Source organism: Protobothrops mucrosquamatus, unplaced genomic scaffold, assembly GCF_001527695.2.
Source record: "Protobothrops mucrosquamatus isolate PMUCROS unplaced genomic scaffold, P.Mucros_1.0 scaffold104, whole genome shotgun sequence".
NCBI lineage: Eukaryota > Metazoa > Chordata > Lepidosauria > Squamata > Viperidae > Protobothrops > Protobothrops mucrosquamatus.
This window is the reverse complement of record NW_015386477.1, coordinates 768,022-782,089: the sequence shown is the minus strand read 5'-3', so window position 1 is coordinate 782,089 and position 14,068 is coordinate 768,022. Positions and strand designations below refer to the sequence as shown.

The 14,068-nt window shown below is 37.2% G+C and overlaps 1 protein-coding gene across 1 annotated transcript in view; it reads right to left on the bottom strand.

The window, feature by feature from the left end:
* Window positions 1–13,837, bottom strand: part of RNF180 (ring finger protein 180) — a 45,457-nt gene extending 31,620 nt beyond the window's left edge. Inside the window, exons 1-3 of the mRNA XM_015812647.1 lie at window positions 13,605–13,837; window positions 6,962–6,987; window positions 1,084–1,997 (exon numbers count right to left, since the gene is read on the bottom strand). Coding sequence (XP_015668133.1) covers window positions 1,084–1,997; window positions 6,962–6,987; window positions 13,605–13,837 — 1,173 coding nt within the window. The remainder of the gene's footprint in view (window positions 1–1,083; window positions 1,998–6,961; window positions 6,988–13,604) is intronic.
* Window positions 13,838–14,068: the final 231 nt, after the last annotated feature.

The following is a 14,068-nucleotide window of genomic DNA, read 5'->3' as shown; positions in this document are numbered from 1 at the left end:
TCCTCTATTGTCTTACCACCTATTTGGTTAGTGCACTTTGTGTGGCACTCGCTATTAGAGGCTTCATTTTGCTTGACAGCAAGGTTGGTATTCTTGTCCACACACACATCTATGCTACATGCACTGGTAGCCCTATAATTTTTAGATTGCCGGGGACAGGGTTGTTCTGTATCAATTAACTCACTGTCCCCGCTGTTTAAACCATTTATATAGCCGCCCATCTTAAAACAAACTCTGGGCAGCTCGCAATCAAGAGTCATGTAACAGTTTCTTTCATACTTGCACTCTGATGTTGGACATTAATTTGTATCACAATGTTTTTATGCATATTTTGTCACTTGCCACCCCTTGTGTTTGTAAGAGTCCAATACAAATAGCTGATCAGGCGAGCATTCATCTAAAAATTAGAAAGTTAATAACTGTTCTATTATCACTAATATATCACTTTAGATAGCTGTACTGTTTTCTAATATTGTCTTTTCAACATCTATTTTCTTCTCCCTGACATTTTAATTTAATTTGTAGTGAACATGTTAATATTTTCCTACACTGGAATTTATTTATTTTTATTTCTTCTTTTGTTGCCACTGTATCGAGTTTAATTCCTAATGTCTGTATGGACAAATGCTTGCTGTGCTCCAAGGACAGTCCTGTAATCTCTTTGATACTATTCATCCATTTTACTCATTGTTGCCATTGTCTTCTCATATTTACAGTTGCTGTTGTATATTTTAACCCACTTTTATATTTTAGTCACAATTTCAAAATGTCTAAAAAAATACTAAGAAAACTGTCTGAAAGAAAGCATTTACATTTCAGAATAGATATTCAAATATAAATACGATATTGAATGTATATTTCATGAGGATTATAGAATAGTTCTACAAAACAAAATGCTGGAATATTGAAATATTGAAAATAAAATTGAGATAAATAATTGCTAAGTATGATAGGTTATTTTTATGTTTAGAAGTTCCAAGGAAACTTTCAGAAATAATTTCACAATACACCAAAGCTCCACTTAGTACTCATAGAAATATTCTTCATCTAATATAATCTATAAATTATTATTATTATACATACCTGGTCTTGCCACCTATGTTTTTTCTCCAAATTGTTCAACTGGTTTCTTTTTTTCTTGTACAACTCTTGATCAATAGTTGTGAAGGGCTGAAGAAGATAAAAAGGTATGATATGCAGCTGGAGAGTATTTTCTTTTGCAATAGTCTTTGATGAAGGTAAAAACAGCTGTTGATCAGTAACAGCACTCTCAAGATAACTTTTTGAAGCTTTCCAAACAGGATTAAACCCAGTTTCTTCTTGTGCTAATATTCTGTAAGGAGTAACTGAAAAATTCTTTGAAAGCTTGATAGTATCTGATTCAAGTTGGAACTGAAAATAATTATGTACTTTGTTGGATTTCAGTGGTAAACAATCTTTTGAATTAAAATGCTGTGTTTCATGTTGCCTAGAGAAAACAGGTCTCTCAATTGTGGATATTCCATATAAAGTGGGTAGCAAGACAAGCCCCTTTCTCAAACTCTGTGGTATTCTATGAAAAGCTTTTACAGTGTATCCGTCATTCTGAGCCAGTGAAGCTGAAATACTTGCTTTTAGATTAGACACTTTGAAGCATAGTTTTTTATTATTCATCTCAAAGTTAGCTGATCTCAACTCTAGGCAAAGTGCCTCCATTAATCTTCCAGTACTGTCATTACTTTTAGCCAGATATGGAACTCTTTGATTTTCAGCTCTCAGAATTCCACTTGTAGCACTCTTGTGTATTTCTTTACTAGAATCAAAATGGCATTTACAAAGTGACAAGTGCTTTAGTTGTGATTTTGGTAATCTACTAGCTATCTGGCACTCAGTTTGTCTTTTACAAAGATGAATATCTGTAAACTGTCCACATAAACATGCTGTATTACTGATAAAGTTATATTCTTCAAGACAAGCCTCACAGAATGGGAAGTTCAATTTTCCAGTTGTCCATTTGCCTATGGGAGAAAATAAGCCATTAATTCTTCATAATTCATGAGATAAGAAATGGTCATGAAGTCAATTTTCTTCCACAAAATAGGAAAGACTATATACTTATCATATTATAACTGAAAAAGAGCAAATAATCAAATAACAAAAGACAAAATATAATACTTTTGAAAAAGTTCCTTGAGATAAATACATCTAGGAAATGTTCACATGTTAATGATATATCGTAAACATTTAAAAATATTCTCCGATATTACTAAATACACTCATTATATATTTATACTGAGTATTTTTGAACATTAAGCAGAATTAAAAACATCTTAGAAATTATAATACTATGTGCAATTAATAAATAAGTTTCCCGAAGTTGGGAGTCTAGTTCTACATCAAAACTGAATAGCTTATCAATGCTTTTACTGTTTTTTTCCCTGACGTACTATAGGAACAGAACCATTTACTGTTGGTAATAAGTGGGCATTGTAAAGAGACATTAAGAAAAATGCTTAATCAAGTCAAAATACCCAGTACAACAATAAGAAGCAGTATAATAGTTTCAATGCAAAATAACTAATTTAATATATAATCTTAATAATATATCAAGATTGGGCCTATTGCAAATCCCTCTCCTTTTCAGCTAGATAGATCATGGACAAGACAACAGGCCTCCGCAGTGGTAGTCCACAATTTATGTAGACCAGTGTTTCTCAGCTTTGGCAACGTTAAGAAGTTGGAAGTCCACACATCTTAAAGTTGCTAAGGCTGAGAAACACTTCTGTAAAGGTACAGATGACCACAGTCCTGTTAACATTTTACAAACAAGCTAGAGTTCTTTCAGCCTGTGGTAAACCCTTGAAATAAATTAGTTTAATGTTAAGAATGCCTATTTTTTTTAATTAATGGCTTTAAATTATATTAACTAACTAAATTGAGCTTTTATTTTTGTTCTGATTTTTGCATTTGATTTTCTTGCATTCTACCCAGAGTTCATCAGGATCATGCGGCTTATAAGTATTGCTAAAGAAATACCTAAGTAGCAAGATAAAGACTACAGTGTGAATCATCTGCATAGTAGGTTTTCCCATTTTGAAGTAGTTTTTTCCTATGCCTTCTAAAATATAAAGTATAGTCTGTTCCTTGTGAATTATACATTTGAATTTCCACTCACTTTGGAGTTCTTGTGACATTAACAGACACACATGGAAGTTTGTACATGATGAGAATGAGAACATGTGGCAATGGATTATGATCAAATACAATTCCATGATCTGTAGAAAATATATTATCTTAAGGAGAGAGCATAAATTTGGCTTTGAATCAATCATTTAAAAGTCTTTTTAAAAATAAAATAGAGCTACTTCTTAACTAGAGTTACCAGAAAAACTAATGTTCATAAGACTAGATGGGACAATATAATGAATACAAGATGTGCAAGTTTAGACTTAACTGAAGCATAAAAACCAGATTTTAAGATAAAGGTGTATAATATATGGCTGGCTGTAGGTCATATTTAACATTTGGAAGGGGTCCAGGTATCACAGTGGCCAAAATCATATTAAAATTTGAAGGATCTGAATCTTAAATTTTGTTTTTCTGGATTTAAAGGCAAAGTTTTAAGGTATAGACCAGGGGTTTTAAGCTATTTAATTATGGATTAAGTTTCATGTTTTTCTGAATTTCTCTTCAAAATGACAGCAAACCATATCATCATATTTTAATAGGAGTTCTGTATACCACAAAAAAAGATGACCACATCCAACCCTAACTTTTCCAATTTCTGTAACTCTACACACTAACTAAATACAAATTGGTTACTGTTAAAAAGCAAAAGCACCTTAAGTCTCACCAAGTTGTCTTATTGTTGTTGTACTGAAGCATTGTTTGGATGGATAACAAAAGGACACTGTGAATATATGCTAAAAGGATTTAACCCCACCAAGGTCACCCAAAGTATAATGATCATCTCAACATACATCATGGGACTAACCAAGGAGTGAATAAATGAATGGGAGTCAAAAGTGGACCAATAAATATCTGGGGGGTCCATTGATGAGTTGAAAAATGATAGAAGATTTATTGATGTCACTCTGTTGGGATCTCTGGAGAGCTCCATGCCAGTCCCTAGCCTTGAAGGAGAGGTGGCTAGAAAGCAAGAAAGTGTTACTGAGGGTTGGATGATCAGCCATTAGCAAAAGCAGTGTTTTTTTCTTTTATTAACAATGTGTTGTTACTGGCTTCATTTATTATTATTATTATGATTGGTCACACATTCAATCACATATTTAGACTAGATTTGGCATTGTTACCCACCTATCAAATCTTTTTTCCCAAGGACCTGAGGTAAATGTTGTTTGATGGTGTTAAAGATATTATCACTGAATATGTTGTTTCAAGTAAAGCTTGGAAAAATTGAATAAAGGTGATTTTGTCAATGCTGATGGTGTTCAGGTGATGCTCCAGATGTTTTGGGATTATACCCAAAGCACCTATTACTATTGGTATTACCTTTGCTTTGTTTTGCCACAGTAGTTCTATTTCTATTTGCAGATTTTTGTATTTTGTGATTTTTCTCCAGTTCTTTCTTTTCTATTCTGCTATCTTCAGAACACCTACTATCCAGACTTCTTTGTCTTTCTTATCGACAATGATTAAATTTGATGCGTTATGTGGGAGGAGCTTGTCTGATTGGATATTTCAGCTTCTTCATTTTTCTATTGCTTTATTTTCTGGCCCCAATAGTTCTTGCTTGCAGGCAAATGGTATTTATTACAGATCTTCCAACTTAATAAAATTATTATTTAATTAGACATGAAGCAGTTTTATAACCTCTGTAATGAACCTGATACTAGAAACAGGCATGGAAAAAAGGAAACTATCTTTGAATTCAGAAGAATTCAACTTTACATTGGTATGCTAAAGGATGTGAATGGACAGATATTTGAATATAAAAGAAGACCAGCAACAAGGTGAATAGACTCAATTAAAGTGGCAATGAATAAATCATTGGAAGACCTGAAGCAGGAACCTGGGGACAGATTATCTAGAGAAAAACTATTAGTGTGGTCACTAAGAGCTGACACCAATTTGATAGATGATGATGATGATGATGATGATAATAATAGTTCCATAGTGAGGCACAACCTTGACATGGTTGTGGGGCTTGTGTACTCTGAGGAAGATGAGAGAAATGCCAGAGGTTCAACCATGCTGGACAGGTCTCATCAGAGGAGTCAGACAAAGAGTGTCTCTCCCATAAAAAATATGGTGAGACGTAAAATTCAGAAAGCCATACCGGCTCAGATGTCGCTCAGGTTAACAAGACCCATGCTAGATGTTGGAGTTCCTGAATATCCAATGAAAAATGGGCTACAGGACTCAGTCCATATGAATAGCCAAGACATTGCAATGGAATTTGGCTTGGACAAATGGGCCACACTCACTATCAAACAAGGAAAAATAGTGAAAACTGAAGGAATCAAGATGCCCCATGAAAATAACATTAAGAGTCTGGATGAGGATGATTACTACTACAAATACCTGTGTATACTTTAAGCTGACAATATCAAGCACAATGAAGTCAAGAAAAAGATTAGAGGTGAATACATCAAGAGAGTGAACTCTTGGAAAGAGTCCAAACTCAATGGAAGAAATACCATCAAGGCAATCAACACCTGGGCAATTCCAATCATTAGATATATAGCTGGAAGAGTGGAGCGGACTCAAGCAGAACTAAAAGCAATGGATATGAAGACAGAAAAATAATGACAATGAATCATGCCCTTCATCCACGTAGTGACACTGACAGACTCTATCTACCAAGGCAAATAGGTGAGTGTAGAATGTTGCAAGTACATCAGATGGCTGAAGAAGAAAAAATGGCTTTGGAAGAATATCTGAAGGACAATGATGAAGATGCACCGAAGTTAGTATATCAGGTAGGCTTACTGACTATTGGAGAGGCCAAACTGGCCTGCAAGAAAGACCAAATAAAGAACAGAATGGAGGCATGGGAAGATAAAGCACTACATGGCCAGTACATTAAAAAATAGCTGGGAAAGCAGATAATAACAAGACCTGGCAATGGCTAAGAGCAGGAAAGTTGAAGAAAGAGACTGAGGGACTAATTCTGGCTGCACAAGATCAAGCCTTAAGGACAAATGCATACAAAGCCAGAATTTGTAGGTAGCAACAGACAGTAAGTGCCGCCTCTGCAAAGAAGCTGAAGAAACAGTGGACCACCTGGTATCCTGCTGCAAGAATATTGCACAGACTGACTACAAGCAACAGTATGACAAAGTAGCAACAATGGTACATTGGAAGATCTGCAAGAAATATCATTTGCCTGTAAGCAAGAACTGGTGGGACCATAAAATAGAGAAAGTCATAGAAAATCAAAAAGTTAAATTGTTCTGGGACTTTAGAATTCAAACAGACAGGCACCTGCCACATAACACCCCAGACTTAACAATTGTTGATAAGAAAGACAAAAAGTTTGGATAATGGACGGGGCAGTGCCTGGAGAGAGCAGAATAGACGAGAAAGACTGGAGAAGATAACAAAATACAAAGACCTACAAATAGAAATAGAACGACTGTGGCAAAGGCAAGCAAGGGTATTAGACACCTTGGGTGCAATCCCAAAACAACTGGAGCACCACTTGAACACCGTTGGCATTGACAAATTCGCCATCAGTCAATTGCAAAAGGTAGCCTTACTGAGAACAGCTTCCATCCCGCAATATCTGTAACACCATCAAACATCCACATCTGTCTATCTCAGATCCTTGGTAAGGACTCAATAGGTAGACAAAAATGCCAAACCCAGTCTGAACATCTGGCTAATCAATAATAGTAATAGTAGTAGTAGTAATAATAACAACAGCAGCACAGCGGAAATTAGTCATTTCAGTCTGTATGGAAATACTATGCAATAATGGACCCAATAGTTTAATTCATAATTAAATTGGAGGTCTTACCTTTTCTATTATACAAGTCACCCAATCTGGAAAAGGTTGAATGTTCATGTCCCATACATTAGATTTATCCAGGGAGATAATGGACAATCAAGGTTGCTATAAAATAAAATTCAATATATTATTAGCATTGTATATATTTTCAATTTGTAAAGTTTTTTATTTTTTTACTTCCAAAATTTTATTATATGTGTTCATTGTAAGAATTTTTCTTTCCCCTTTTCACTCTTTTTCCATTCTCAATATTTGTATTCTCAAGCTAGTTTATTCTTAATAAAGTTCTACTTTTATCCTTCTTCCATACCCTTTCAACAAGCTTAAACAAATGGCTGGAATTAAGTATGTCTTGTCTTTGCAGTATCATCCGAATACTTCAAACTGCTTTATTTCTTGCCCTTCAGGTCTAGTAGGAAATGTAAGTTTCCCAAGTTCCCTGTCAAGTCTCTGACCAAGCCCAAGGCTGATTAGTTTCAGCAAGTACTGAAAATGCTTCACATTCAGTTCTTAATATCATAATCCAAAACACATTGTTTTACAATTAGATCCCAAATTATAAGGACGTTTTTTATGTTTTGGTATAAGCTGTACTGAAGGAATTACTCTAAAATTTAATTATGATTACTTTTTAATTTATAATAAATTAAATTATAATAAATTCTTATGAAAGAATTTGAAAACAGTATAATATTATATATGTTTTTAAAGAACATAGATTTTAAACCAAATTGTTTAAATGTGGAAAATACTTCGTGTCAACAGGGCTTTTCATATAGGATGATTGCTAGGCTTCCAATTTGTTATCCAAACCAAAATGCAGCTTAGCCAAAATGCTGTAATTTCTGTAGTCTCCCCTATACTAGTATAACATGAAAGTTCATCCTATTATTTTAAACTCATTTAACTGGTTTGTCGATCATGTCAATTTCTACACTGCAAAAGTACTGTAATAATGAAGAGAAATATCTATAATTAGCATATATTTATGGAAATATAATTTTAATTTTTTGAAAGGAAATGATACCTTTGTCCTTTTTATTCCTTTTTTAGTTAATTAATAACCTCTTCCATGGATATTTGGAGTGCATTTGAAAAACTTATTAAAGATCAGGAAGCCCAACAGGATCTGTATGCTTTAGCCAAGAACATTTTCTTGAGCAATCATGCCTCCCTTTACAAACCAGTGAAATACTTATGTAGCTGTTTCTAAATTTCAGAGGGCATCAACTCTAGCACGTTTTAACACTCTCCCCACAGCAGTTCTGGAAGGCCAATGTAATAAAGTCCCACAGAAGCTGCTATTGCAGTGGTTCTCAATCTTTTTAATGCCGCGACCCCAACCGGTCGTAAGTCAAGGACTAACCCAGTCGTAAGTTGAGGACTAAACCAGTCGTAAGTCGAGGACTAAACAGGTCATAAGTCAAGGACTACCCAACCAGTCGTAAGTCGAGGACTTTCCCTGCCCGGGAGCGCCGCACATGCGTGGTTCCGCCCCCTGCGCTGGCCGAGGCGTAGCTGGCAAGCGGCAGAGACGGAGCAGGCTGACCACCAGCTGGCCCAGCCCAAGGGAGGTAAGGCACCCGCCGGAAAAGGGGAAAAAATGGCGGACAAAAAAAATGGCGGACAAAAAAAAATGGCGGACAGCCTTGCTTGGCGACCCCCGTGAAATGGTCGATCGACCCCAAATGGGGTCCCGACCCACAGGTTGAGAACCACTGTGCTATTGTGTCCTTATGGACAGGGGACCATTGAAGTCACAGCTCATGTCCTGTTATATTATGCCCCCTATAAAGACTCATGGATTCATTTTATAACTCCTTCCCTGACAAAATATTTGGGAAATATTAATCTCTTTTATGTAGCGCTATTACTATCAGTTCAGTATGATACTGTGTCTTTGAACTTAGCTAAATTCTGCTATACTGTCTGTAAAATTAGGCAAATTTTGGCCACCCATCAATGATCCCACCATTAATTGTAACATAATATTAAGTTTTGTCTTGTTCTATTTTGTTTTATTTTAATGTTTTAATTTTTATTCTGGTCTATAGCTATAATAAAAGATTGATTGGAAATCATTAATACATAAATTAGGTATCCTGCCTAATACTCCCTTAACTGGATGTGATAGAATAGAAAATGCAGAACATTTTCTGCATGTGATAGAATAGAAAATGCAGAACTCCCATCCTATCATACGGTCTCCCATTTCTCAGCAAACCATTGTTGTACAGGTAGTCTATTTACAACTTGTCATTTAAGGACCGTTTAAAGTTACAGCAGACTTTTAAAAAGCTACTTATGACCTGTCCTTGAAGTTACGATTGCTGCTCTACCCCCTGCAGTCATGTAATCCCATTTCAGGCACTTGGCAATCTGTTTGCATTTATGACTGGTTGCCAAGTGCCCCACAATCATGTAATTACCATTTGCATTTTTTTCTGCTGGCTTCCCCAGAAAGTCAATGTAAAAACCAGCAGGAAAATTTGCAAGTTGTTACTGCTTGCCAAAGGATCCCCCCTCCCTTCGGTTCATTTGAGGGGGGGGACTCCTATGGGAAGAGGAGAAAGGAAGCTTGGAACATGAAGACCCAAGCTGCTTTTCTCCAGCCCAGCACTAGATTTTTCTTCAGCGCATGGAGAGGAGAGGGACTCCTGCAGTAAGCTGGAAAAAGGATGCTTGGAATACAAAAATCAGTCAGTGTCAACTTTAAGAAAAATATAAATGGTCTGGAGATAGACAGCTGAAAGACAGCTTGGAAAACCAGATAGTAATCTTCAAAACTTGAATCACAGTAATTAGAAAACATAACCATCACCTGGAATTTCACAAATTAGAATGATTCTATATTGTAAGTGAGACACCAAAAGTCAACAAAATCCAAAATGATCTTCTGCTTTCCTAGAGTATTGTTCTCTGTAGTTGGTTCAAATTTTAATATAGCAGTCAGAGTTGGAAAAAAAGTATAGTAACACAATCACTTTCAAAATTAGATAATTTAATATTAATAACTGCCTTAAACTGAATCTATATATTATTAAAATGTTCATGTCTATAACCTTTAATTGGGAGAAATGGTGCATCATAGGCCAAAATCTTTTAAACCAAGGTACCTGCATCTCAAACAGGCTAACGTACAGAATGTGTACAAAATTCAGAACTCATAAATCCCATTGAATTGAAATTTGGCAAATTCTATGAAATAATTTATACGTAAAAATTATCATGAAGCATTTTATTACATTATACAAAATATAACATTTTCCTGCTGGTCTTTGACTATGCTATACAGTTCAACGTAGAATACTTTCAAGGTTGATACATCTCTGAATATCTCCCTGAATTTTTAAAACTGTTCAAGTACACTCTGTCATTGTTGGAAGGCTTTGAGGAATCTGGTAAGGAAATACCTCTGAAATGATGATCCAAGGGGTTGTGGCTGTCTCGTTTACCCTAAAGATGGATTCAGATTCCACACATCAATAAACATTTAGATCACCTTGCCACATTAGGTGCTAAGTTTGTCAAAGCTATGCAAATCTTCAGAGTTGGTGACCAAAATGATGTCTTTGACTCACTCTGAGCCATCCACTAAGGATCAATGACTGAATACAGATTTATTCAGAATCTATTTATATGGAAGGCAATTATCATAAACAATGTCCAAGTCACCTGTTGGTATTTATTGACAAGCCTGACAAGAGTTTTCAGTAAAAAAAAAAATAGAATTAGCATATACCTCCAGTCTAACAAAGTCTTCTCTCAAGAACATTCTGCATTTGCTTTAATTTGAAAGATTTGTTTCCTCATATCTCAAGGATGTATACAGATGATCCTCAACTTATGACCACAACTGAGCACAAAATTTCTGTTGCTAAGTGAGATAGTAGTTAAATGAGTTTTGCCTCATTTTTTACCTTTCTTGCCATAGTTGTTAAGTGAATCACTGCTGCTGTTAAATTAGTAACACATTAAGTGAATCTGGCTTCCTCATTGATTTTGCTTGTCAGAAGGTCGCAAAAGGTGATCACATAACCCCAGGATACTGCAACCATCATACATACGAGTCAGTTACCAAGCATATGAATTTTGATCAATGATGATGGGGATGCTGCAAAGGTTGAAAGTGTGAAAAACAGTCATATGTCACGTTTTTCAGTGCTGTTTTAACTTTGAGTCATCAATAAATGAATTGTTTGTAAGTTGAGGACTACCTGTACTTCCAAATGACTGAAGGATGTGAATTGACCCTCCACATTTTGACTCAAGGTTTAATTCTGTCAGATATATATTTTTGACTGAAATAAAACTAAAGTGACTTAAATAGCAACAGCAATAGACTTATATACTGCTTCATAGTGCTTTACAGCTCTCTCTAAATGGTTTATAGAGTCAGCATATTGCCCCAAACAATCTGAGTCATTTTACCAACCTCAGAAAGATGGCAGAAATAACCTTTTGTCAGTCAGGATCAAACTCCTGGCAGCGGGCACAGTTAGCTTGCAATAGTGCATTCTAATCACTGTGCCACTTGTTGTTGTTAGCTGCGAAGACGTGTCCGACCCATCGCGACCCCATGGACTACGTTCCTCCAGGCCTTCCTGTCCTCTTCCATCTTCTGGAGTCCATTTAAGCTCATACCTACTGCTTCAGTGACTCCATCCAGCCACCTCATTCTCTGTCGTCCCTTTCTTCTATTGCCCTCAATCTTTCCCAGCATTAGGCTCTTCTCCAGTGAGTCCTTCCTTCTCATTAGGTGGCCAAAGTATTTGAGTTTCAACTTCAGGATCTAGCCTTCTAAAGAGCAGTCAGGGTTGATCTCCTCTAGGACTGACCGGTTTGATTGCCTTGCAGGGAACTTGCAGGAATCTTCTCCAGCACGCCTCAATTCTTTGGCGACTGTGCCACTACGGCTCCTTAAACCAACACTGAATTCCATAATAAGAACTTCATACTAACTATAAAGAATGAAGGTGGTAATGTCATGGTGTGGGAATTCTTTACTTGGATGACTTGTTATCACTGAAGAAAGAATGCTCTGCTTTTTATCAGAGAATTCTACGGGAGACTCTCAGGCCATTTATCTATTAAGTGAAGCTGAAGTGGAAGTAGGTGATGTAACAAGAGCATATAATCAAGTGTACATGATGACAAAGAACAAATTCGGTGTTTTGGATGGCTAAATCCAAGTTCATAGAAATGTAGTTTCATGACCTGAAACAGTTCATACTAAAATACCTTTGAATGTTACTGAAGAGAAGCAGCTCTGAATTCCTGTATGGCAATATAAGAGGCCAGGGCAAAACATGAAGAAGAAATATTGTAATTCCACCTAGATTCTGTTTGGTATAAGAGAGGTCAAAATGAAACTAACAAGCTTTCAAAATTCTTTTATTATAACCTAGACTGAGCAACAAAGAAGCATTCCTGTAATCTTTGCAATCTCAGTTTCCTGACCTGGCCTATCTCAAAAAGCTGATAGTTTGAAACTAATCTGCTGCTGAAGATGAATTCAACTCCATTTTCTCCCAGATACTTTGATTCAGCATTGCAACCATAAGCAGAAACTCTTGGTTTGAGCGGCAGTAACGGTTAAACTCAACTGTCAACAAATTTACTAAATTGAATGGTGGAGGGGGCATTATCAAAAGGTAATTATTTCAGGATTACTTTTTATCCTGATGGAAATAGTTACACCTTTTAATTATTTTTTTAGATTACTTCACTTGAAAATAACATAACATTTGGGTATTGTGCCTCTTGACAGTGATGGGAATAGTGGCTGTTTCAAAGACAGTTGTCTTACTTCCTTGTAACTGTTGTGACTTTAATCATGTAGTGGAGGTCAACAGGCAGTGAGATATCACTCAAACATGATTTATGGATCTATTTTTGCCTACCCTTGGATTAGAGCAAGGATGCTTCCCCCACTCCTCCAAATATAGAAACTCATCAAACCAGTCCCTTAATACTGCCAAGGATACCACATTAATGAAGGTCATTTCCACAAAGGTGACCTTACAGCATCTCCTCCAGACATCCTTGAAATAATGTAAACCTCCCCAACTTACTGTTGTTTTGGGACAATGCTGATTAAACTTACAGAAAACTATTAGTTACTTTATTAGTTAGTAGCCTCTTTTACAGCCAGGGATGGGAAAGATGCTGCAGCCAATTGACACTGAATAACTTTTAACTACCACCTCAGAGATTGACTTAAATGTCATTATTACTTTTTTAAACACAAATCCTTGGTTACTTTAAAGTTTTTTTTCGTACAGTTTACAATAGAAATATCCCTCCCTTCAAACAATACACCCAAGGAGAGCTGAGACATCTTGCAAAATTCAGAAGACAACCCTTCAAAATAAAGAATATTCCGGAGGGATTTATTTTTCAGCAGCCCAACCTTAAAAACAGGGGTAGTCAACCTTGGCTCTTTTATGACTCGTGGACTTCAACTCCCAGAATTCCTGAGCCAGCACAGCTGGCTCAGGAATTCTGGGAGTTGAAGTCTACGAGTCATAAAAGAGCCAAGGTTGACTACCCCTGCTTAAAAAGGTCCCCGTCCCCATCTCCGCGGCGCTTTTCCGTGCCCAAGCGGCGTAAAACCGAGCGCGGCTCTTCCTCGCAACAGCAGGAAGGAAACCGGGACGCCCCAACTCCAAAGCGGCCTTTGCTGTAGCCGAAGAGAAGCAGCACCTTGCCTGACAGCGTCTGACTTTCACACTCTCGTCCTAAGGCCGCCGCCGCCGCCGCCGCCGCCACGAGCAGGCCTCCCCCTCGACACAACGGCGGGCCGAGCCACCGATGCTGCCTGACGAAAGGCCCGCGCCCATTTACCTGTTTAGGCTCCCGCCGTCGCCGCGGCGCGCGGTCCATGCCGGAGACGCTTCGAGGGTGCGCCGGCAGGGGGGCGGGCCGCGGTCGGGGAGGAAAGCCAGGAAAGCCGTCTCAGCGGTGTCAATCCGCCGAGCCCAGAGATGGGTACGGTATCGGCGGCGGTAGCGGGAAACGGGAAGAGACTGGAGACAAACGAGACGAAAAGCGCTCTGTTCCAGGCAAAGCGAAAGGCTGGTTTGCCTTTGCCCACCTTTCTTTCGTCACCGCCCC